The following is a 24,321-nucleotide window of genomic DNA, read 5'->3' as shown; positions in this document are numbered from 1 at the left end:
AGGCCCCCACAGCCACACACATGTGCCAGCACGCACAGTGGTGTTTTTTATATATAAAACTGGTGGGGCAGCCACCAACCAATGCTACATACCAGGCAAACTACAATAATCAAAATTACAGTAATCCTGCTACTGATGCGTTTTTAACACGTCAACAAACAGCTATCCATCGAGAGAGAGAAAGTATAGTTGAGGACTTTTTTTAAGTATTGAAAATTAATTATATTCCCTGTCTGCCAAAGTTATTGACAGGGTACCACACAATATATTATACTTTATTGTTCAGCTAAAAACAAGACTACAAACATCACAAAACAAACTGGTCAGACTACTGCTTGACCTTACTCCTAAAACCCACCTCACCCCTGCCCATTTTGACAACCTAGGATGGCTTAAAGTAGACGACAGAGTACAGCAACTTGCAATGGGCCTGGTCTACAAGATACACTACACCACTAAGATACCCATGTACATGTCGAAATACTTCCCAAAGGTCAGTGAATACCACGACCATACCACGACCACAACACCAGAGGGAGTTCCACAAATCATGTTCAACCCAGATTCGGCTCAAACAAGGGACTAAACACGTTTAGCAATTATGCCACAACAATGTGGAACGCCCTATACAATGTGAATCCCTACCCTCCTTCAAAACCGCTCTCAAAGAGCACCTACGGGTGGCTGCAATTAAAAACTGGCCCCTGTAAATGTCCAAACCCCCGCCCCTACCCAACCCCCTCCAATGTACAGTTTCTTCCCCTTCGAATGTATATATTTCTGTTTCTCATGAATCTATGTCTCTTATACAGTACTGTATAGCTGTATGTCATGTATGTCATAAATGTCATGATGAATTGAAAATGGGGGACCCTGATGTAAACAAGACGAAAGTATTTTTCTGGTCTGCATCCCCATAACAATTGTTTGTATTGAGCCGTACTGTAGTGTACCCATTCTGCAATCTATTAATATAATTTTCAATCAATCAATATTTTTAAGTAACAGCAGTACTGTTAGGCTACTGCTGGCCATTCATCAAGCGAGACATTGCTGATTGTTTATTTATTTTATAAGACAAGACTATGACTACCAACTGCTGCCTAGCCAGCCATGTATCGATCTTGGATGTAATGATAACGTCACCACACTGACTGTATCGATGGCTTTAACTACTGTAGCTACAGTAGCACGCCAAGTTACTTACTGTTCTTTGTGCAGCAAAATGTTGAACGAAGTTGGAAGTTGTTGCATCTCCATCTGTTATTTCGACCTGCACGTTTTGCGTACTGCAATTCGTTTTTTGTTGACCACCACGTAGTTTTTATAAGCAAACGAAGCAATCTTTGGTATCATTTTTGACTGGATCCGTCGTTCTGAATTGTAACGTTACTTCTTCTCTCACGGAAATTGATTGGATGCTGTCAGATTGTTTCAAACAAAGTGATAGAATCTTTGAGCCAAGACACAATTTACATTTAACTAAAACGTTATTTTCTTTGTGCTCAACAAAAGACAAATAGTGAGAATATCAAATATCCATGTGTAAAAACTTGACTAGTGGGCGCCGCCATGACAGTTTAGACTGCAGGTAAACAAAACACGCCCACAGCGTATCTCGGCAGGTGACACAGGACTCACCCCCTCATTATCAAACACAAACAATCATATTTTTATTTGCAATACAAAAAATGAAATAAAAATAGATAGAGATAAGATGATACTAGTAAGTCACTAATAGACGCTGTGAAAGTAAACGCTGGATCTGATTATATATATTTTTTTCCGTATTTCTTTTATTTTTTTTACTAGTGTAGTGGAGGCCCCCTCGTCACTAGGGGCTTGATGGTATGCCAGGTTAAGGACCTTGAAGCAGTGTAGCTCTCTGAGAAGTAGGGTAACGTGGGCTGACGTCGGTAGGTTGGAGATCAGACGGGCTGCTGCGTTCTGTATTTATGGGATTTACTTTCCCCTTGACAATGTTCCTCATTGTAGGTCCAAGTGAAGAGGGAGAAGAGGAGCGGGGTCCGAGAGGTCTTCATAGATGTGAACCACGACTGTATTCTGGTTCCTGACAGGGACTACCAGCTCTCCACTGATCCCAAATATGAAGTCCGACCCGAGGTACAGTCGCAGGGTTTACCCTGGTAGCTGGTTGATTCAATTCATTATACTTACAAATAGCGTTGCTACGGTGATGTGGAATTTCCTGTGACTAATAAAAACTCATGACAACACCGGTATTGGCGATGACACCGGACATTTGACAAAATTACGCTCAATATCTGTAGAGCGCTTAAATGGCAAAGTGCTTTGAAATTTGTTCCTCACATCTTACCCATTCACTCACACATTCACACACCGACAGCAGAGGCGACCGTGAAAGGTGCCAACCTGCTCATCGGGAGCAATTAGGGGTTAAGTGTCTTGCTCAAGGACACTTCGACACGCTGACCGGGAGGAGTGGGAATCAAACTGGGAACCTCCGGATGACCTCTACCCCCCCCTACTTTGATCTTTTAACGTTATGTGGCTACATTGATCCTGTCTCTGTCTACATCTGTTTCTAATACATTGTCATTGATTAGTATCCATTTGTTGGACAGACGAGTTGAAGTTAGGTTCCAATTAAAAAAATTAACCAAGGGCGAGATCCACAAATAATGGATTGCACGGTGCTAGGTGCATCCTGCTTACAATTCATTATGAATAAAAAATGGGGGACCCTGATGTAAACAAAACGAAAGTCTTTCTCTGGTCTGCATCCCCTTAACAATTGTGTGTATTGAGCCGTACTGTATTGTACCCATTCTGCAATCTGTTAATAACATTTTCAATCAATCAATTTAGAAATTTGATTGATTGAAAATTTACTGTGAAATAATTGTCAACAAATTGACAAATAATCACGCCACTAAATTGACACGTATATCTGACTATATTCAAATTGTCACGGTTATCAATAATATCTAATAATTAAAGGTAGAAACATCTTTCAACGGTTTATTCCAAAGTGAAACAAGCATAAGTTACAGACGGGAGACGTGATTACATTCTGCCAGGAGCAGGAAGAACAAGCTCCCTTCATGTCGTCACTAAGCCAATGAAGATGCTTCTTAAGAATAGCAACACAATACAAGCCTGACACAAGACCAAATAAAGAAATAGGTATTGGTCAGCTAGTTAGGATTGGATTACAAAAATGTTAGGACACAGACTCTCGTCTCCTAACAGGAGCTGTTGTGAGGAATGCGAAGGCATTTGCTATTAAGTAAAGTCAATAGTTACAAAACTATCAAATAGCAATTTTATGAGTTTTTCCCCATCAAGGAAGAGGGGGGGGGGGGAGGGGCAGGGGAAAAAAAGACCAAGCAACCAATCCAAACATTAGGGCGCGACAGTGGCTCAGGAGGTAAAGCAGTCGTCTGGTAATCGGATCGGTTCGATTCCTGCTCCTCCCAGGCAGCGTGTTGAAGTGTCCTTGAGCGAGACACTTAACCCTTAACTGCTCCCGATGAGCAGGTCGGCACCTTGCATGGTTGCCTCCGCCGTCGGTGTGTGAATGTGTGAGTGAATAGGTGAATGTGTGAGTGAATAGGTGAATGTGTGAGTGAATAGGTGAATGTGTGAGTGAATAGGTGAATGTGTGAGTGAATAGGTGAATGTGTGAGTGAATAGGTGAATGTGTGAGTGAATAGGTGAAAGTGTGAGTGAATAGGTGAAAGTGAGTGAATAGGTGAATGTGTGAGTGAATAGGTGAAAGTGTGAGTGAATAGGTGAATGTGTGAGTGAATAGGTGAAAGTGTGAGTGAATAGGTGAAAGTGTGAGTGAATAGGTGAAAGTGTGAGTGAATAGGTGAAAGTGTGAGTGAATAGGTGAAAGTGTGAGTGAATAGGTGAAAGTGTGAGTGAATAGGTGAATGCTAAAGTGACGCTTTGGATGAAAGCTGCTGTATAAATGCACCATTTACCATTTATATTAAGTGTAAAACAAAATGTAACCTTCTTATTTTGGACTCTGACGCAGGGCGCTCCATTCTATGAGGATTACACTAACTTCCTTCAAAAGTTTGAGGTCTCCTTGACTGATAAAGTGAAGGAGGTGAAGTTGATCCTTATTGAGCTGAAGCCGACGGAAAACCACCAAAAGGAACAACCTGTGTGGACAGCTGACGTCAGAATACCCACTGCTGCAGGTGAGTGTGTGTGGACAGATGACGTCAGAATACCCACTGATAATAATAATAATAATAATAATAATAATAATAATAATAATAATAATAATAATAATAATAATAATAATAATACACTTTATTTGTATAGCACCTTTCATACAGAAACTGCAACTCAAAGTGCTTCACAACAACAACAAAAAGACAGGCATAAAATGAGCCGTCATATAAAATCACAGTTTTTCACATTAGGATCTAACATTTTATTAATTTTTATTTTTATAAATTGTATTATTGACAATAATAAAAAGATTAAGATAAAATAGACAGAGTAAAATAGTGCAATAGTGCAGTGCAATAAAATATTTGTTTTACAGTGCAATAAAATAGTTCTGGATTACTGTTCAACAGTTCGAAGTCGTCTTTACCTTCTCTGTTTGGTATCCACAGTTTAGAACTTGACAGTCTTCCCTCCTGTTTGATACCCACTTTGACCCTTTGAACCTCCCACCCAAGGCAAACCTCCCTCTCAGGGCGCAGTTCCCTCTCTCAGGGTGCAGTTCTTGGCCTGGGTCCTACACAGTTTTAAAGCCCGACAGTCTCTTGTTTTTTTTTTTATCCACTTTTTTTCCTCCTTTTTCTATTTTTCTCCCATCCCAATTTAGCCGTGCCAATTCTCCCCTCCCCTGTCTTGAACGTTGCTTGCATGTGCCCCCCACTGGCCGGTTGTAGGGAGGATAGAAGCCCGTAACATGTCCCCTCTGGTACATGTGCAGGCAGCCAGTCGCATCTTTTCACCTGCCAGCGCGGACTCTCATTTGGCGAGGTGTAACGTGTAGGAGGCTCACACTGCCCCCGCCATTTTCCTGTCTCTCCTGTGCAGGCACCCCAACCGACCTGTAGGAGTCTGCCAATCCCACCCGCTAACTCTGCCAATTGAGTTAGTATTACGGCTGGCCCAAGCCGGAGGCAACGCCGACAGCCGGATTCGAACCCGGTGTCTCTTGCGTTGGTGACGAGCGCAATGTCCGCTGCGCCACCCAGCCGCCTTGACAGTCTCTTGTTTGATACCCACACACTTTAATACCTGACAGTTTTGAAACTGTAATAAAAAGTTATAGACAGAGTAAAATAATACAGTGCAATAAAATAGTAGAATAGAATAGATAGTAAAATTATGCAACAGTGCAATACAATAGAATGGACAGAGTGGAGTGTATTAGAATGCTATGGTGAATTCTAATTCTAGGGCGGCTGGGTAGCGCAGTGGAGAATGCACTCGCCTACCACCGCAGAGACTCTGGGATCGAATCCAGCTGTCAGCGGTACCTCCGGCTTAGCCAGTCGTCCCTACTAACACAATTGGCAGTGTTCGCGGGTGGGAAGCCGGCGGGGTATGTGTCCTGGTCGTTGTAAACTGCGGTTCCTACTGGTCGGTCGGGGCGCCTGTTCAGCAGGGTGTGTGAACCTCCGCACGTGTTACATTCCCCCAGTGAGAGTCCTCGCTGTCAGGTGAAAAGAAGCGGCTGGCTGACTCCACATGTATTGGAGGAGGCATGTGGTAGTTCTACACCCTCCCTCCCGCGCAACGACCAGGAAGGGAATTGGCATAACGACTAAATAAAAAATACATAATGCTATGGTGAAGAGGTACGTTTTTAGCGTATTTTTTATATTTCATGCCAACTGTTGAGTGCCAGAAACGAGATATGCCGTTTTTCAATCGTTATTTTTTTTTATTAGTGATTTCCATTCATATTTCATCAATCTAGCCTGACGTTACCACTGGCACTCTCTCTGAGCTCGAATTGGGAAAATACCGCCCCCTATCGTCTCTCCGGATGGTACTGCACCCCATTGGATTGGACTGAATGAAACGCATGGGAAAAAAAGAGTCCGGATTCCACATTTTACTTGTCAGGCATGTAATCTGAGCCTATTGCAGTCATCGCCCACCATCAGAACAGCGTGGAATATGTCTTTCGACCACCCAGCGTTGGATCAATAAACACGATCGATATTTGGAATGGCGATCAGGAATTGGAATAATCTTTTTGGAGAACATCTGATCTGAGGTAAGGAATCTATTTTACCAGTATTGGGATAATCAGAGCTGTTTTCACCTATATATCAACGTGTCCCATATGTGTGTGTGCGATCAGGAAATAAGATAATCGATTTTCAGCCCGCTTCTATAGCGTGCATAAGTACACATATACTATCGATAATCTAGCGTTTATTTGAAAACTATTCATAAATAGGCCGAAAAATGACAACGTGTTTTGTGTATTCCACTAAAGGGTGATTCATGTGGAATCTTAAATTTTTTCTGAAACTTTCAAAAAACGAGCGTTTTTCAAAATGGTATAAAACGGAAATGAACTGATTAAAAAAACAATCCGTTTCGACAATGTTGACTGCAAACAAGTCATTGATAAGCGATGGTCGTATTAGACGCCATAATTTAAGATATAGTTTATGCGTTCACAAATGTGAGCACTCTGTCATTGAATAGAGCGTTGGCACTCAACGGGGTATATAGGACTGGCACGGCTGGCACGGAAAGTGTTAAGAGATCTAGCTTCCCTAATGTCCATAGGTTGTGCGTTCCATAACTTTGGTGCATAGTTTGCAAAGGCTGCATCCCTAATTTTCCTTAGACTGTGGCTTTGAACCTTCAATTGACCAGTAGTAGATTATCGCAATGTTATAGGAGGCACATAGTTGACTAGAGAATTTGCAATGTAGCTTGGTCCTGTTCCATTTAGTGCTTTGTATATAAGGAGGAGGACCTTGAAATCAATTCTAAATGTTACCGGAAGCCAGTGTAGGTTAGCTAATACAGGACTGATGTGGTCTCTCCTCTTGGTTCTAGTTAGTAGCCTAGCTGCCGAGTTTTGAATGAATTGGAGTCGTTCTGTGTTTTTTTTTTGGCAGGCCGGTGAGGAGTGCATTACAGTAGTCAAGTAAGCTTGAGATAAAGGCATCGATCAGTTTTTCAGTGTCTTTTTTATTTATAAACGGCCATACCTTAGCTATGTTTCTAATGTGGAAAAATTATGTTTTTGTCACCTTGTTGATGTGTGATTTAAAGCTTAGGTCTGAGTCTATTATAACACCAAGACTTGTAACTTTGGGTTTGATCCAAGGAGTAAGTTGCCCCATATTGCTCTGTAACAGTTCTCTTTTTGTTATATGACCGACTAGTAGGATTTCAGTTTTGTAATTTTAGGAAGTTGTTTGTCATCCATTTGTTTAATGCTAAGAGACAGGCGGCAATGGAGTTAGTAGCTGTGTGATCATTTGGTTCAGCGGAGATGTACAATTGTGTGTCATCTGCGTAACTTTGGAAACATACATTGTGTTTTCTAATGATGTCTCCAAGTGGCAGCATGTATTTAATCATTACATCACGCTTAGGAGTGGGTTGTGACAATTAGACCATGCCTAGGGGTGGTCGTTAGGCCCGAGGTGCAGCCGAGGGTCGTTACCAGGAGGTGCTGATCGGCAGATCTGAGTGAGCGGGTGTTGGTGTAGGGATGGATGAGTTCAGTGATGTAGATAGGGGCCTGACCGTGAAGTGCTCTGAAAGTGAAAGTGAGGATTTTGAAGTGAATTCTATAGTGTACCGGGAGCCAGTGCAGGGATACCAGAATGGGAGTGATGTGACATGATTTTTTTGACCTTATGAGTAGCCTGGCTGCAGCATTTTGGACCATTTGTAGTTTGTCTGTGGATGATTTGGTGAGACAGGTGAAAAGTGAGTTGCAGTAGTCAAGCCTAGAGGAAATAAAAGCATGCACGGACAGTTCTAGTTCAGAGTGAGATATGATGGTGTGTAGTTTTGCAATGTTTCTGAGGTGAAAGAAGCAGGTGCATGTGAGTGTTTTGACATGTTTGTCTAGGTTCATGGCCTGGTCGAAGACAACACCCAGGTTTCTCAGATGGGGACGTATGTTGTCTTTAAGGGACCCCAAGTGAGTGGCCACTCTAGCTGCAGTCTTTTCAGCTGCTATGATCAGCACCTCCGTTTTTTTTGCATTTAACTGGAGGAAGTTAATCATATCATAGTTTGAGTCTTACGCCAGTGGTCTATTGGAGGAGGAAGGGGAAGCATTGAGCTGCCAAAATGTATCCTAGGCAGTATGTTAATTTTAATTATGGGCCTGCAACGAGTTAGGAAGGTTGGACCATCTATCCAGGTCCTGATGTATTTTATTATATGTGCCTGTGAAGTTAAATGTTGTTGTCTGATTCAGTGTTGGGAAAATCTCTATGCCTAAGTACTTAAAATGTTCAACTATGTCAGCCGGTAGTTGCACCGCTTTGGCCAACTCATTAACTCAATCAGCGCCAGGCCCGAGTAAAGTTGGGTTAACTCGCCAACCGTTCAGTGCCAAGCCAGAGTATAGTCGGGTTTTCATCGTTATTTCTTTTATTCGATATTTCCATTCATTACAGGCACACGGACTCTGGGTTAACATGGGGAATCATCCTGAGAATGCCATAGCGCAATACCGGCCGCATCCACCCAGGTGGCAGTATCAAGCACCCTTTGAAACATTATATCTTGGCCTCTGCGTCGATCAAAAGTCTCCGGTCAGACTTTTCTTTGTTGGGCAAGTGGAGCGGTTGTCGGATTGGATTGAGAAGCGTGAGATGCTCCCGATGCATGATGTGTGGCGGATTATGTTGGCGACACGATCGACACCAATACTGGGACTTGCGTAGTTTTTTGGAATCGTCAGATAATTGGAATATTCTTTTTGGGGTACCTCCAGTGGTGCGTTATTGAAATCATCTGGGGTTGCACGCACCTAATGGCGCCACATGCACGCACGCTCCTGCGAATGCGCATTTAATGTCCCCTCGCTTGAGCACAGACTAAAGACAGTGCCTAATTGCCTCTATGAATGGAATGTAACACATGTCATTCACAACAAGTTAGGTGTGAATGTATCTGAGAACGTATTTAACACACCTGACGACCGGCGCTATTGATATGCAAATAGCGAGTACTTATCTGGGGTTCAAAATGACTTCACTTCCATCACAAGATATGTGTCTAACGTTACTCCACAACGTGTGCCGTTGGTGATGATCAAAGCATCAAACCCCCCCCCCCCCACCCTGTCATGCATTCATGATGAAACATAATACCGATAATATAGATTTGATTTCGAAATAGTAGCGTGTACAGGCGAGAAACGGCAACGTTTTTAGTGAAATGCATGTATTGCTGCATAGCGTCGTTTTCTGGGATTAGACAGGATTACTCTAAAACTATACTCATATTCACCACGGTATAAAACGGGAATGTATGGATGAAAAAATTATTTCTTTAACACATATTGAACGATAGTCGATGTCAAATGGGCCATAGTATTGTATCCATAGCTATAATATAGAATATAGTTATAGCCCTGCAAACACAGCCACTTATTCCTATCTCTTAGAGCTTGGCGTGGTAAGTACAAACAATGCTCAACTGCATGGCGTCCATTGAGTTAAGAGGTAGACGAGCTGATTTGGGCCAATTCATCTTGAAGCCCGATAATTTTCCCAAGTCATCGATTACGTTAAGTAACTTTGGGGCTGATTGGGAGGGGTCTTCCATGAAAATTAATAAATCATCTGCATACAGAGCAATTTTGTGTGGCGTCTCATTGATCATTATAGGGGCGATTTCTTCTGATTGTCTAATGAATTGGGCCACGGTTCGAGGGAAAACGCGAATAGTCCGAGGCTCAGAGGACAACCCTGTCTGGAAGATCTAGACACCGGGAAGAGTGTGGAGCATAATTTGCCTTTCATTATCATTGCTGACGCATAGAGAACCTTGATCATGTGTATACATTGCTTTCCAAGTCCCATGGCCTCCACTACCGGCCAAAGATATGACCATTCCAGTCTGTCGAATGCCTTCATGGCATCCAAAGACAGAACCGTGGCCGGAGTTGCATTGTACTGTTGTCAATGTTATTCCCCACGCAGAGCTAGCTATTAGTTCCGTAAATGAGCTCAACACTGGCCTCACTCAAATCCGCTGATGGCGAACTCGCTAATCCCATCACTGGAGCGTTTAGATGCCATTTTTAGTGCTCAAAAAGGTGTAAACTTGACATGTCTTAACAAAATACTGTATAAAAAAACTAAAATAAAAGAAAGAATAATGGTTAAAAGTATGTAAACGGAGCGATTCCTGGGGAGCTCAATGAAACATGTCTTCAGTCCATGACGCCGGCTCCGCCCCTCAAATGAGTGTTTAATATGTAATCATTATAAGCTTTGATTCTCCTCTGGGGGCTCAGCTGGGGTTGTTGCAGTTGATGCTGTGATGTTGTGTTGTGATGTGAACAGTAGGGGGAGCTGTAGGGTGGTGGGTGTGAGTTCAGAGCAGAAATTATGCTGGCAGAGTAGGAAAGGTCTATACAGTAGACCTTTAGACCAAACATATACAGTATTTTCTAAATGATATGCAAAACTAAATAATTACTCCAGCTTACCCCACAGTGGTGGAAAGTATTTTTAAGTACAATTTTGAGCTACTTGTACTTTTTATGGAACTTTATACTTTTACTCCACTACATTTCAAAGGGAATATTGTACCTTTTATTCCACTACATTTATCTGTAGTTACTTTGAAGAAAAGCATTTAGCATAGAAGACATGGTCAAAATGTTTGAAGATTATAATACTTTCACATTTGAAGCGTGTCCACTTCAAGAGGACGTAATGAGAGCAGCATAACTGGACCACATACCACGTTAACATAACCTTTAATCAGAGCAGCATAACTGGACCACACACCACTTTAACATAACCTTTAATCAGAGCAGTATAACTGGACCACATACCACTTTAACATAACCTTTAATCAGAGCAGCATAACTGGACCACACACCACTTTAACATAACCTTTAATCAGAGCAGTATAACTGGACCACATACCACTTTAACATAACCTTTAATCAGAGCAGCATAACTGGACCACACACCACTTTAACATAACCTTTAATCAGAGCAGCAGAACTGGACCACACACCACTTTAACATAACCTTTAATCAGAGCAGTATAACTGGACCACATACCACTTTAACATAACCTTTAATCAGAGCAGCATAACTGGACCACACACCACTTTAACATAACCTTTAATCAGAGCAGCAGAACTGGACCACACACCACTTTAACATAACCTTTAATCAGAGCAGCATAACTGGACTACATACCACTTTAACATAACCTTTAATCAGAGCAGTATAACTGGACCACATACCACTTTAACATAACCTTTAATCAGAGCAGTATAACTGGACCACATACCACTTTAACATAACCTTTAATCAGAGCAGTATAACTGGACCACATACCACTTTAACATAACCTTTAATCAGAGCAGTATAACTGGACCACATACCACTTTAACATAACCTTTAATCAGAGCAGCATAACTGGACCACATACACTTTAACATAACCTTTAATCAGAGCAGTATAACTGGACCACATACCACTTTAACATAATCTTTAATCAGAGCAGTATAACTGGACCACATACCACTTTAACATAACCTTTAATCAGAGCAGCATAACTGGACCACATACCACTTTAACATAACCTTTAATCAGAGCAGCATAACTGGACCACATACCACTTTAACATAACCTTTAATCAGAGCAGTATAACTGGACCACATACCACTTTAACATAACCTTTAATCAGAGCAGTATAACTGGACCACATACCACTTTAACATAACCTTTAATCAGAGCAGCATAACTGGACCACATACCACTTTAAAATAACCTTTAATCAGAGCAGCATAACTGGACCACATACCACTTTAACATAACCTTTAATCAGAGCAGCATAACTGGACCACATACCACTTTAAAATAACCTTTAATCAGAGCAGCAGAACTGGACCACATACCACTTTAACATAACCTTTAATCAGAGCAGCAGAACTGGACCACACACCACTTTAACATAACACATTTTTCATTAAATAAAATGTAATTCAATAAAAGTAGCTCAAACTACTTTGTGAAAAATTATCCACTTGTGAAATTTAACAGAATTATAAGAAAACATAATACAGTCACATTATGGCATAATATACCACTCAATTGAGTTAATTGTAAAGTGCAGCTTCTCACTTTAATAGCATGCCTACCAGTCAGACATGAAATAGCACCAAATAACCCTAAAGTCTGGGTTCTTCACAGAAAAAGAAAAGTCCATGGAATGTATGTGCAGGTAAAACTGTCGACAACATGTTGAACTGACAGCTTTTCAGACCATTTGCTAACTTGATCTGAACTGAACGATGGGCTTAGTCAGCTTAGTAACCCTTAGCAGAATCACTTACTTATGACTTATGTCACAAACGGGTCAATTCACATGTGAAAGCAATTTAACAAAATAATTTATTTAACCTATCTAAACAAACAAATATTTAAATAACAACACATATGTATGTATAAGAATCAGTGATTAATGCCATGTGTGGATGAGTGAAAAGTGTAGTGTGGTGTAAGTAGGAATAGTCAGAGATCAAAGGGGTAGTTGATAACCTTTTTACACTGTCGTGTGGACGAGGATATTTTTTTAACAGAGCCTAAAAATATCCGTTTGGCAAAAGATCCAGATACTTGGGGAGCAGACTGACCCATTAGCAGGTAGAGTGGGGGTCACAGACTCACCCATTAACAGGTAGAGTGGGGGTCACAGACTGACCCATTAACAGGTAGAGTGGGGGTCACAGACTGACCCATTAGCAGGTAGAGTGGGGGTCACAGACTGACCCATTAGCAGGTAGAGTGGGGGTCACAGACTCACCCATTAGCAGGTAGAGTGGGGGTCACAGACTCACCCATTAACAGGTAGAGTGGGGGTCACAGACTCACCCATTAGCAGGTAGAGTGGGGGTCACAGACTGACCCATTAGCAGGTAGAGTGGGGGTCACAGACTGACCCATTAACAGTTAGAGTGGGGGTCACAGACTCACCCATTAACAGGTAGAGTGGGGGTCACAGACTGACCCATTAACAGGTAGAGTGGGGGTCACAGACTGACCCATTAGCAGGTAGAGTGGGGGTCACAGACTCACCCATTAGCAGGTAGAGTGGGGGTCACAGACTGACCCATTAGCAGGTAGAGTGGGGGTCACAGACTCACCCATTAACAGGTAGAGTGGGGGTCACAGACTCACCCATTAGCAGGTAGAGTGGGGGTCACAGACTGACCCATTAGCAGTTAGAGTGGGGGTCACAGACTGACCCATTAACAGTTAGAGTGGGGGTCACAGACTGACCCATTAACAGGTAGAGTGGGGGTCACAGACTGACCCATTAACAGGTAGAGTGGGGGTCGCAGACTGACCCATTAGCAGGTAGAGTGGGGGTCACAGACTCACCCATTAGCAGGTAGAGTGGGGGTCACAGACTCACCCATTAACAGGTAGAGTGGGGGTCACAGACTGACCCATTAGCAGGTAGAGTGGGGGTCACAGACTGACCCATTAACAGGTAGAGTGGGGGTCACAGACTGACCCATTAGCAGGTAGAGTGGGGGTCACAGACTCACCCATTAGCAGGTAGAGTGGGGGTCACAGACTGACCCATTAGCAGGTAGAGTGGGGGTCACAGACTCACCCATTAACAGGTAGAGTGGGGGTCACAGACTCACCCATTAGCAGGTAGAGTGGGGGTCACAGACTGACCCATTAGCAGTTAGAGTGGGGGTCACAGACTGACCCATTAACAGTTAGAGTGGGGGTCACAGACTGACCCATTAACAGGTAGAGTGGGGGTCGCAGACTGACCCATTAGCAGGTAGAGTGGGGGTCACAGACTCACCCATTAACAGGTAGAGTGGCACAAAAATACAGTTTGACAGGGGCTGGTGTGAGCTGGGTTGTGTAGTTTTATGAAATGTCTATGTCCATTGAAAGCCCTGGGTGTCCTCTGTTTTAGGACTACAGCGCCTTCATGATGCGTTATCTCCTTGTGTCTAACTCATCCGGTTTCCGCCAGGATGCGCCGAGATGATCAATTAATATTTCGCTAATAACACTTAAAATCCTTGGTAAACAAACGTAGTGCTGAAAATATACACGTTGACTGCTGTTTTGATAGGGTTATGATTTTTACTCTTGGCTACATTTGGGGAAAAAACACTACATTAATTAATAGTCATTATTCAATGCAATTTGTGACCCTTATTGTAAAGTTGAAATCATATATTTTTCCCGTCATTGAAGATTTAATTCAAATTGGTTTTCATTTGCTATATACCGGTAGTAGGTCTATAGTAGGTCTAGTATGCAACAACTGCATGATTACAATTACTGCTACATTATTATTATTATTATTATTATTATTATTATTATTATTATTATTATTATTATTATTATTATTATTATTATTATTATTATTATTATTATTATAGTATATATAATAGTTGTTTATTTATTTCTTTACATTTTATTATTTTGTTTTTCTATTTGCAGAGAAGGAAAGACGTTTTCCAGCCTGGTGTCTCAAAAAGCTGAAGAAACTGATCGGTAACGGTAATCTATATACAGGACCAGCCAGGGGGGTGCATGTGGGACCAGCCAGGGGGGTGCATGTGGGACCAGCCAGGGGGGTGCATGTGGGACCAGCCAGGGGGGTGCATGTGGGACCAGCCAGGGGGGTGCATGTGGGACCAGCCAGGGGGGTGCATGTGGGACCAGCCAGGGGGGTGCATGTGGGACCAGCCAGGGGTGTGCATGTGGGACCAGCCAGGGGGGTGCATGTGGGACCAGCCAGGGAAGCCTAATATACGGGACGTCCTGACCCCAGGAGGTCGCAAGATTATTTTGGGGGGGTCACAAAAACACATACAAATACGCCATTATGTTTATATTCTTTGGTACAGGTGCTTTTTTCTTGTAAAATAAGGACTATTTGAAGTCTAAAGACCTCCTCTAATTATTAATGAAGTAATAGCCTGAGAAGGAATACTAATAATCATCCTTTGGTGTCAAAGGTCACCATTCTGTCTCTGCTCAACCAAGTTCAAAGCCGTTCCTCTGTTCGTAGGGGTCAGACACCAGAACGGTTTCGAACCACTGCTCCAGCTCAGGACAGAGATAATAACGGTTTCTCTTTCTCTTTACAGGCCATGATATGAAGAGAGTAGACGTCGCTCCCCTCCCTCTCTGTGGCTCCACGGATAGCAGCAACATCCAGGCTTCAAACGGACAACAAGGTCACTGCTCTTTCTTACTCTCCAGCTCATCGGTAGTTAATGTAGCAGAAATGAAAAGTCAAATGGGTAATACTTTACAATGAGGGTACATTAATCAACATTGGTTAATACAGTAATAAGCATTAACTCATTGACCGCCACGCTGTTTTCCCATCTCTAATCCCTGGCGCCAGCGTTTCAGACCGTTTTAACGATGTTTGTAGACCCATCGTACATTCTATATTATAGCTATGGAGACATACTATGGCTCATTTTAAATGCTTATATTTATACTCCAACAGGGAACAAACCGTTTGTTTCTACAAACATCCGTTCCTGTGCAAAAATAATTCATGCGACAGTGGCTCAGGAGGTAGAGCAGTCGTCTGCTAATCCGGAGGTTCCCGGTTCGATTCCCGCTCCTCCCGGGCAGTGTGTCGAAGTGTCCTTGAGCAAGACACTTAACCCCTAATTGCTCCTGATGAGCAGGTTGGCACCTTGCATGGTCACCTCCACCGTCGGTGTGTGAATGTGTGAGTGAACGGGTAAAATGTGAGGAACAAATTGTAAAGCGCTTTGTATAAAAGCTGTTATATAAATGCAGCCATTTACCATTTACCATGCTCATTTACTAGGAAGAGAGATATTGTGTCTTTTGTGCGCAGTGAAACGGAGGGCTAGGGCCTCCACGGGTTGCGTTTGATAGAGCTGGCGGACACTATGGCGTTGTAACTCCGATTAAAGAATCACACAGAGGCGTGCTGCAGTTACTGGTTGTATTTGGGAACAAAAGGTGTCTGTGGTTGTTTACAAGGGAATACAATACAGTATACATTAGTAAACACGGTAGTGGCGCACATAAACATAATGTCATAAACATGTGGTCTATAGCTGCAATAATATTCATTAGCAATACAGTGCAACTAGTAACCAAGACATTCACTTAACCGGAGTTATTATATATAACCAGTGTTGTGCTAGTTACTGAAAAATAGTAACTCAGTTACTTTACTAGTTACTCATTTCAAAAGTAACTCTGTTACGTTACTAGTTACTTACACCCAAAAGTAATGCGTTACTGTGAAAAGTAACTATTTAGTTACTTGAAGAATAAAAAAATTGCTCCCATGCAATGCTCAAAATCGGTTGATCAACTTGACAGTTTCCATTCACATCACTGAACTCTGCTAAGCAATGTGGTCTAGAGATACAAACACAAATCTGACACAAACACAAATGTCCCGACGTAATAAGAAATGCACCGTGCCTAATTGCTCGGGGAGGTTGAGCGCAGGCACGTTGTAGGTTGAGCGCATGCACGTTTAGGTTCTAGGTTGAAAATAAGTGCTTGAACAGCCTTGATATCTGTCGCCGGAGCGTTTCATTATAATAAACCGTCTTGCAACGTTGTTTAAGATATCAATCGTGCATTGCAACGTTAGAATAGTTAGGATATCAATTGTGCATGAAAGGACTATATTTATATTGTTTGATTAGTATTGATGAGATTCGTTGATCAACTTGAGTTTCCATTCATTTACATTCACATCACTGCACTCACCTCACCAGTGTCTGTCGAGATGTAACGTTATTCCAGCAGCAACATTTTCTTTATCTCATTTCCATGTTGTACTGTATTCTCTCTCCAAGTAGTTGGAAATAGTTTTCCGTCCCATTTGCTGTGTGTCGCCTCGTATCATTCTACGCGGGTGGCGAGTGGATTTGGATGAGTCCTGGTAGTTAACGTTAACTTAGACTCCAGTATCTTTGAGCCAAAACACAAATGACATAACTAAAACGTTATTTTCTTTTCGCTCGACAAAAGAGAAATACGCGAGGGCGCTGGGCGCTGCCATTATCAGTCAGGAATAGTAAACAAAACACGCCCCCAGCACAGCATTTCCCCGCAGCCAGAGAGGATATGAGGATAATAATAATAATAATAATAATAATAATAATAATAATAATAATAATCACTACCGCTCGCTATCAATCTACGCCGTATATAACGCAAATAACGCAGTGACGAACCATTCAGTAACGTAAGTAGCGTTACTGAATTTCAAAAGTAATGCGTTAGAGTACTAGAACTCGCCAAAAGTAACTTCGTTACTGTAACGCGTTACTTTGTAACGCGTTAGTCCCAACACTGCATATAACCTACATAGCCTATGCAGGGGGATTACTCATGCAGTGCATGTAAACAATATATAGGTAGGCGGACTGTAAACCGGGTGTAAAGATACATTCTATTCACTAGAGGTAGTGAGTGAGTTATATAGCCTAGGCTAGCTCACGTGCGGCTAAGCTAACCACGCAGCATCTCACTAGCAGAGGCAGCTTAGGCTGGCTAACATGCGGCTAAGCTAACGGCGCAGCCTCTCAAGAACAGAGAGAAACAGCGTCGACAGGAATAGATCAATGTGAACATACTGTAAGGGTAGAGTAAGCTGAAGGAATGAATTAGGCAGGACTAAACATAGGTACCGTACTCGCGTGTCATTTACGCACACGTTCCTCAAAGGGACAGATCTTACTACTGCTGCACGTCGTCAGACAGCAACACGGAGACCAGCTTGCTCACGGTAGAAAGGAGAAACTCTTAAAGGGCCAGTAACGTTATCAGAAAACTAAAGTGCAACACTAGCTGGGCACATCACGCTGAATGATTACACTGGCATAAATCAATTACCCTTTCCTGTCAACAACAACATATTAAAGAGCTATTACAGAACAAAGTAGTCTTATTAGCACGGCTTTCCTACACAGCCGCACCCAAAAGTCTACTTAGACCTTTTGAACTAAACAGGAAAGTCTCAGTGGTCCTCTGTATCCGGGAGACTCGGGAGCTGCACCGGCCGGGACACAGGGCGCAGGTATGTTCTGTCCTTCACCTGGACAGCTGCGGTGCGGATGCGCCCATCAGTTCCAGGGTACGTCTGAGTGACCTTCCCAACAGGCCAGAGTGCCCGAGGAAGCTGTGGGTCAACGATGAGGGCCACCTGGCCGAGTGACAGTTTCTTGCTGTCCCTCCTCCACTTCTGCCTCTCCGGCGCCCTATCTTGGTGTGAAATGGCCCAAAAACAGTCTACTCTGGTGGAATAGAATGGGGGCTTGTAGAGACGTAGGCGACAGGGCGGAAGGGCGGCCATTTTAGGCATGTCAGGCTTTGCTCGCCGCAGATGACGTTCTCGGCAGGTGTGCTGATGCTTGCGGATTGCTCCTCTTCCACGTAGGACCCAGAATCGGGATCGAAGATCAGCGAATACCCTCTCAGGCCCGGGGTGGAGAAGAGTTTGATCATAATCTTGGACGATTGGGTGAATGTCATCCATCTCCAAGTTCTCGGCCCTGTGCAGCCTACCGCCTACTCTGAGGAGACATGTAGCCTTGTCGTACTCTGGAGATAGAGAGCCCAAACGACTGTCTGGGGGAAGAGGTCGGTCAGACTTGAGGGCCTTGATCTCCTCTGGGAGTGAGTCCAGTTGGGCTCGTTTAAGGAGGACCTTCTCAGCGTTGAGGAAGTCGGCTGCTTCATAAGGCTGATCAGTGGTCTGGGCATCAGCCGCACCGTGAAGAGACCTGACTGTTGCTTGGACGAGATCTTTCCGTGAAGAGAGGTCTTCAACGGCAGGGAGCGGAGGACTGGGAGAGGTCCTAGGTTGAGTTAGTCGAGTACTGGGTTGAGTACTGGGCTGAGTACTAGGTTGAGTACTAGGTTGAGTTAGTCGAGTACTGGGTTGAGTACTGGGTTGAGAACTAGGTTGAGTACTAGGTTGAGTACTAGGTTGAGTACTAGGTTGAGTACTAGGTTGAGTACTAGGTTGAGTACTAGGTTGAGTACTAGGCTGAGTACTAGGCTGAGTACTAGGCTGAGTACTAGGCTGAGTACTAGGTTGAGTACTAGGTTGAGTACTAGGTTGAGTACTAGGTCGAGTACTAGGCTGAGTACTAGGTTGAGTACTAGGTTGAGTACTAGGTTGAGTACTAGGCTGGGTGCTAGGTTGAGTACTAGGCTGAGTACTGGGTTGAGTACTGGGTTGAGTACTGGGTTGAGTACTGGGTTGAGTACTAGGCTGGGTGCTAGGTTGAATACTAGGTTGAGTACTAGGTTGAGTAATATGTTGAGTACTAGGTTGAGTACTAGGCTGAGTACTAGGCTGAGTACTAGGCTGAGTACTAGGTTGAGTACTAGGTTGAGTACTAGGCTGAGTACTAGGCTGAGTACTAGGCTGAGTACTAGGCTGAGTACTAGGCTGAGTACTAGGCTGAGTACTAGGTTGAGTACTAGGCTGAGTACTAGGCTGAGTACTAGGTTGAGTACTAGGTTGAGTACTAGGTTGAGTACTAGGTTGAGTACTAGGTTGAGTACTAGGTTGAGTACTAGGTTGAGTACTAGGTTGAGTACTAGGTTGGGTACTAGGTTGGGTACTGAGTTGAGTACTAGGTTGAGTACTAGGCTGAGTACTAGGCTGAGTACTAGGCTGAGTGCTGGGTTGAGTACTAGGTTGAGTACTAGGTTGAGTACTAGGCTGAGTACTAGGTTGAGTTAGTACTAGGTTGAGTACTAGGTTGAGTACTAGGTTGAGTACTAGGTTGAGTACTAGGTTGAGTACTAGGTTGAGTACTAGGTTGAGTACTAGGCTGAGTACTAGGTTGAGTACTAGGTTGGGTACTAGGTTGAGTACTAGGTTGAGTACTAGGCTGAGTACTAGGCTGAGTGCTGGGTTGAGTACTAGGTTGAGTACTAGGTTGAGTACTAGGCTGAGTACTAGGTTGAGTTAGTACTAGGCTGAGTACTAGGTTGAGTACTAGGTTGAGTACTAGGTTGAGTACTAGGTTGGGTGCTAGGTTGAGTACTAGGCTGAGTACTAGGCTGAGTACTAGGCTGAGTACTAGGCTGAGTACTAGGCTGAGTACTAGGTTGGGTACTAGGTTGGGTACTGAGTTGAGTACTAGGTTGGGTACTAGGTTGAGTACTAGGCTGAGTACTAGGTTGAGTACTAGGTTGAGTACTAGGTTGGGTACTAGGTTGGGTACTGAGTTGAGTACTAGGTTGGGTACTGAGTTGAGTACTGAGTTGAGTACTAGGTTGGGTACTGAGTTGAGTACTAGGTTGGGTACTGAGTTGAGTACTAGGTTGGGTACTGAGTTGAGTACTAGGTTGGGTACTGAGTTGAGTACTGGGTTGGGTACTGAGTTGAGTACTAGGTTGGGTACTGAGTTGAGTACTAGGTTGGGTACTGGGTTGAGTACTAGGTTGGGTACTGAGTTGAGTACTATGTTGGGTACTGAGTTGAGTACTAGGTTGGGTACTGAGTTGAGTACTAGGTTGGGTACTGAGTTGAGTACTGGGTTGAGTACTGAGTTGAGTACTAGGTTGGGTACTGGGTTGAGTACTAGGTTGGGTACTGAGTTGAGTACTAGGTTGGGTACTGAGTTGAGTACTGGGTTGAGTACTGGGTTGAGTACTGGGTTGAGTACTGAGTTGAGTACTGGGTTGAGTACTAGGTTGGGTACTGAGTTGAGTACTAGGTTGGGTACTGAGTTGAGTACTGGGTTGAGTACTGGGTTGAGTACTGGGTTGAGTACTGGGTTGAGTACTGAGTTGAGTACTGGGTTGAGTACTAGGTTGGGTACTGAGTTGAGTACTGGGTTGAGTACTGAGTTGAGTACTGGGTTGAGTACTAGGTTGGGTACTGAGTTGAGTACTGGGTTGAGTACTAGGGATGGTCGCACCATAGGTAGGACTCTGGGTACTGTGTGTAGCTACAGTGGGCCCTGTGTGAGATTGTAGGTTGCTCAATTGAACCAGGCATGTTGGGAGCTGGGTACCATGACACAGGGGGAGCAGCAGAGCGAGGCGTCGCCTGTGCTGGATGGTGTATCACTGGAGTGATGGCGGCTGGATTAGCCGGCGGGGGATGCACGTTCTGTGGTACGGTAGGAAGGGCTAGAGGCACAGGTGCCACTACGTGGTGCTGTTGTCCGGGTGGTGGATAGGTCGGCTCAGATGCTGCTGCATGCACAAGAGCCCTCATCTCTGACTCTTGAAGAAGTGAGGTGACCAGTTTGGCTACTTGAAGTTCCTTCTCCTTCTTCTTAAGCCGCCTCTGCCTGTCGAGGCGTGTAGCTATAGCTTCCCGTGCACATTGTGCTTCCTGCTGTAGGTGTTGTAAGCGTTGGCGCTCCAGGTCGGCGTTGCCGTCTTCTTGTACCTGGCGCTGTAGCTCCTCAAGCTCCAGGGAGTGGATGTGCTCCTGAAGGACAGCTTCCTGGACAGGTGAGAGAGCATGTGGTCAGTGTACACTCCCAGATGAACGATGGGAGCCAACACCTGACCTTATGGTGGGTCTAGGAAGTGACAGATCCGAGTACTGACTGATCCGAGTACTGACTGGTCCGAGTACTGACTGATCCGAGTACTGACTGATCCGAGTACTGACTGGTCCGAGTACTGACTGATCCGAGTACTGACTGATCCGAGTACTGACTGATGTGAGTACTGAATTCAGGTTCATATCCCACTTCGAGGTCACGTAGGTGGCTTGGTAGGTGGCGCTCTCTCTGCGGGTGAGCGGTGGTCTCTGTGGTGTCCTGGTCTGCCATAGCGTCTTGGAGGAGCTCTATCCGGCTCGAAGGACCATGAAACGGAGGGCTAGGGCCTCCACGGGATGCGTTTGATAGAGCTGGCGGACACTATGGCGTTGTAACTCTGATTAAAGAATCACACAGAGGCGTGCTGCAGTTACTGGTTGTATTTGGGAACAAAAGGTGTGTGTGGTTGTCTACAAGGGAATACAATACAGTATACATTAGTAAACACAAAGGAATACAATACAGTATACATTAGTAAACACAGTAGTGGCGCACATAAACATAATGTCATAAACATGTGGTCTATAGCTGCAATAATATTCATTAGCAATACAGTGCAACTAGTAACCAAGACATTCACTTAACCGAAGTTATTATATATAACCTACATAGCCTATGCAGGGGGATTACTCATGCAGTGCATGTAAACAATATATAGGTAGGCGGACTGTAAACCGGGTGTAAAGATACATTCTATTCACTAGAGGTAGTGAGTGAGTTATATAGCCTAGGCTAGCTCACGTGCGGCTAAGCTAACCACGCAGCATCTCACTAGCAGAGGCAGCTTAGGCTGGCTAACATGCGGCTAAGCTAACGGCGTAGCCTCTCAAGAACAGAGAGAAACAGCGTCGACAGGAATAGATCAATGTGAACATACTGTAAGGGTAGAGTAAGCTGAAGGAATTAATTAGGCAGGACTAAACATAGGTACCGTACTCACGTGTCATTTACGCACACGTTCCTCAAAGGGACAGATCTTACTACTGCTGCACGTCGTCAGACAGCAACACGGAGACCAGCTTGCTCACGGTAGAAAGGAGAAACTCTTAAAGGGCCAGTAACGTTATCAGAAAACTAAAGTGCAACACTAGCTGGGCACATCACGCTGAATGATTACACTGGCATAAATCAAATACCCTTTCCTGTCAACAACAACATATTAAAGAGCTATTACAGAACAAAGTAGTCTTATTAGGAAAAGATTAAGATTAAGGAAAGATTACTTCTCTAAAATCATTACAGAAAATGCTGGAAACTCCAGAATCCTCTTTTCCACTATTAATGTACTACTCAACACTGCCCCTACACCTCCTCAGTCATCAACGGTTAAGTGTGAAGAACTTGCACTATTCTTTAACAACAAAATAACCTTGATCAGGGCCAGCATGACTCATGATGGAAATAAAGTTGATTGCGGCAAACCGTGCAATGTAACCATGAGAAGTTTCACATGCATCACATTAGATGTACTCTGCAAAACTGTCTCAGAATGTAACTCCTCCACCTCAGACATTGACCCTATACCTACAGCTTTCTTCAAACGGGTATTTAATAGTGTTTCAAGCCCTGTGCTAGATATCATAAACACTTCCCTTAGGACTGGTATTTTCCCGGATGCCTTTAAAACAGCAGTTGTAAAGCCATTACTAAAAAAACCTAACTTGGATAGTAATGAAATGGCAAATTATCGTCCAATATCCAACCTACCATTCATTAGTAAAGTACTTGAAAAGATAGTTTCAGTTCAAATAAATTCCTTTCTTGAAGAAAACAACATCTTAGAAGAATTTCAGTCAGGATTCAGAAAATATCATAGCACTGAAACTGCCCTCACCAAAATAATCAGTGACCTCAGACTAAACTCTGACGAGAATAAGATCTCCATCCTTATCCTGTTGGATCTCAGTGCAGCATTTGATACAATCGATCATGATATTCTAATCGATCGTCTTGAAAACCATGTCGGTTTCTCAGACCATGTGCTGGGCTGGTTTAAAACATACATCAGAGGGAGGAAATTCTATGTTAAACTAGGAGATCACATGTCTGATATATACGACAACAACTATGGAGTTGCACAAGGGAGTTGCTTAGGTCCTTTACTCTTCTCCCTTTACATGTTACCGCTGGGTGATATCATCAGAGAACATAATGTAGATTTCCATAGCTATGCGGATGATACACAACTGTACATATCTGCTGAACCAAATGATACAGCGATTAGCTCCATTACAGACTGCTTACTGTCAATAAATAAATGGATGAGTAAGAACTTCCTGAAACTAAACGAGAACAAAACTGAAATTCTAATTATCGGCTCCAAAACTAAAAAAGAAACATTAATAAAGAACCTGGGGGGACTAACCCCTTGGATCAAATCTGAGGTCACTAGTCTTGGGGTTATCATAGATTCAGAACTGAACTTCAATTCTCATATTAGCAAAGTGACAAACATCGTTCTTCCATCTCAGAAATATAGCAAAAGTACGACCATTTATTAATCAGAACGATGCTGAGAAGCTAATTCATGC

General features: G+C 43.4%; 1 protein-coding gene across 1 annotated transcript in view; it reads left to right on the top strand.

Moving 5' to 3' along the window:
* LOC311248601 (uncharacterized protein) overlaps positions 1-24,321 on the top strand; it is an 84,219-nt gene that overhangs the window by 49,664 nt on the left and 10,234 nt on the right. The window contains exons 12-15 of the mRNA XM_084339458.1: positions 1,996-2,124; positions 4,028-4,196; positions 14,691-14,750; positions 15,344-15,433. Coding sequence (XP_084195584.1) covers positions 1,996-2,124; positions 4,028-4,196; positions 14,691-14,750; positions 15,344-15,433 — 448 coding nt within the window. The remainder of the gene's footprint in view (positions 1-1,995; positions 2,125-4,027; positions 4,197-14,690; positions 14,751-15,343; positions 15,434-24,321) is intronic.

The sequence above is a fragment of the Notolepis coatsorum genome (genome assembly GCF_963971535.1).
Source record: "Notolepis coatsorum genome assembly, contig: SCAFFOLD_252, whole genome shotgun sequence".
In the NCBI taxonomy this organism is placed as follows: Eukaryota; Metazoa; Chordata; class Actinopteri; order Aulopiformes; family Paralepididae; genus Notolepis; species Notolepis coatsorum.
The sequence above is the reverse complement of the archived record's forward strand: the minus strand, read 5'-3'. Positions and strand labels throughout refer to the sequence as shown.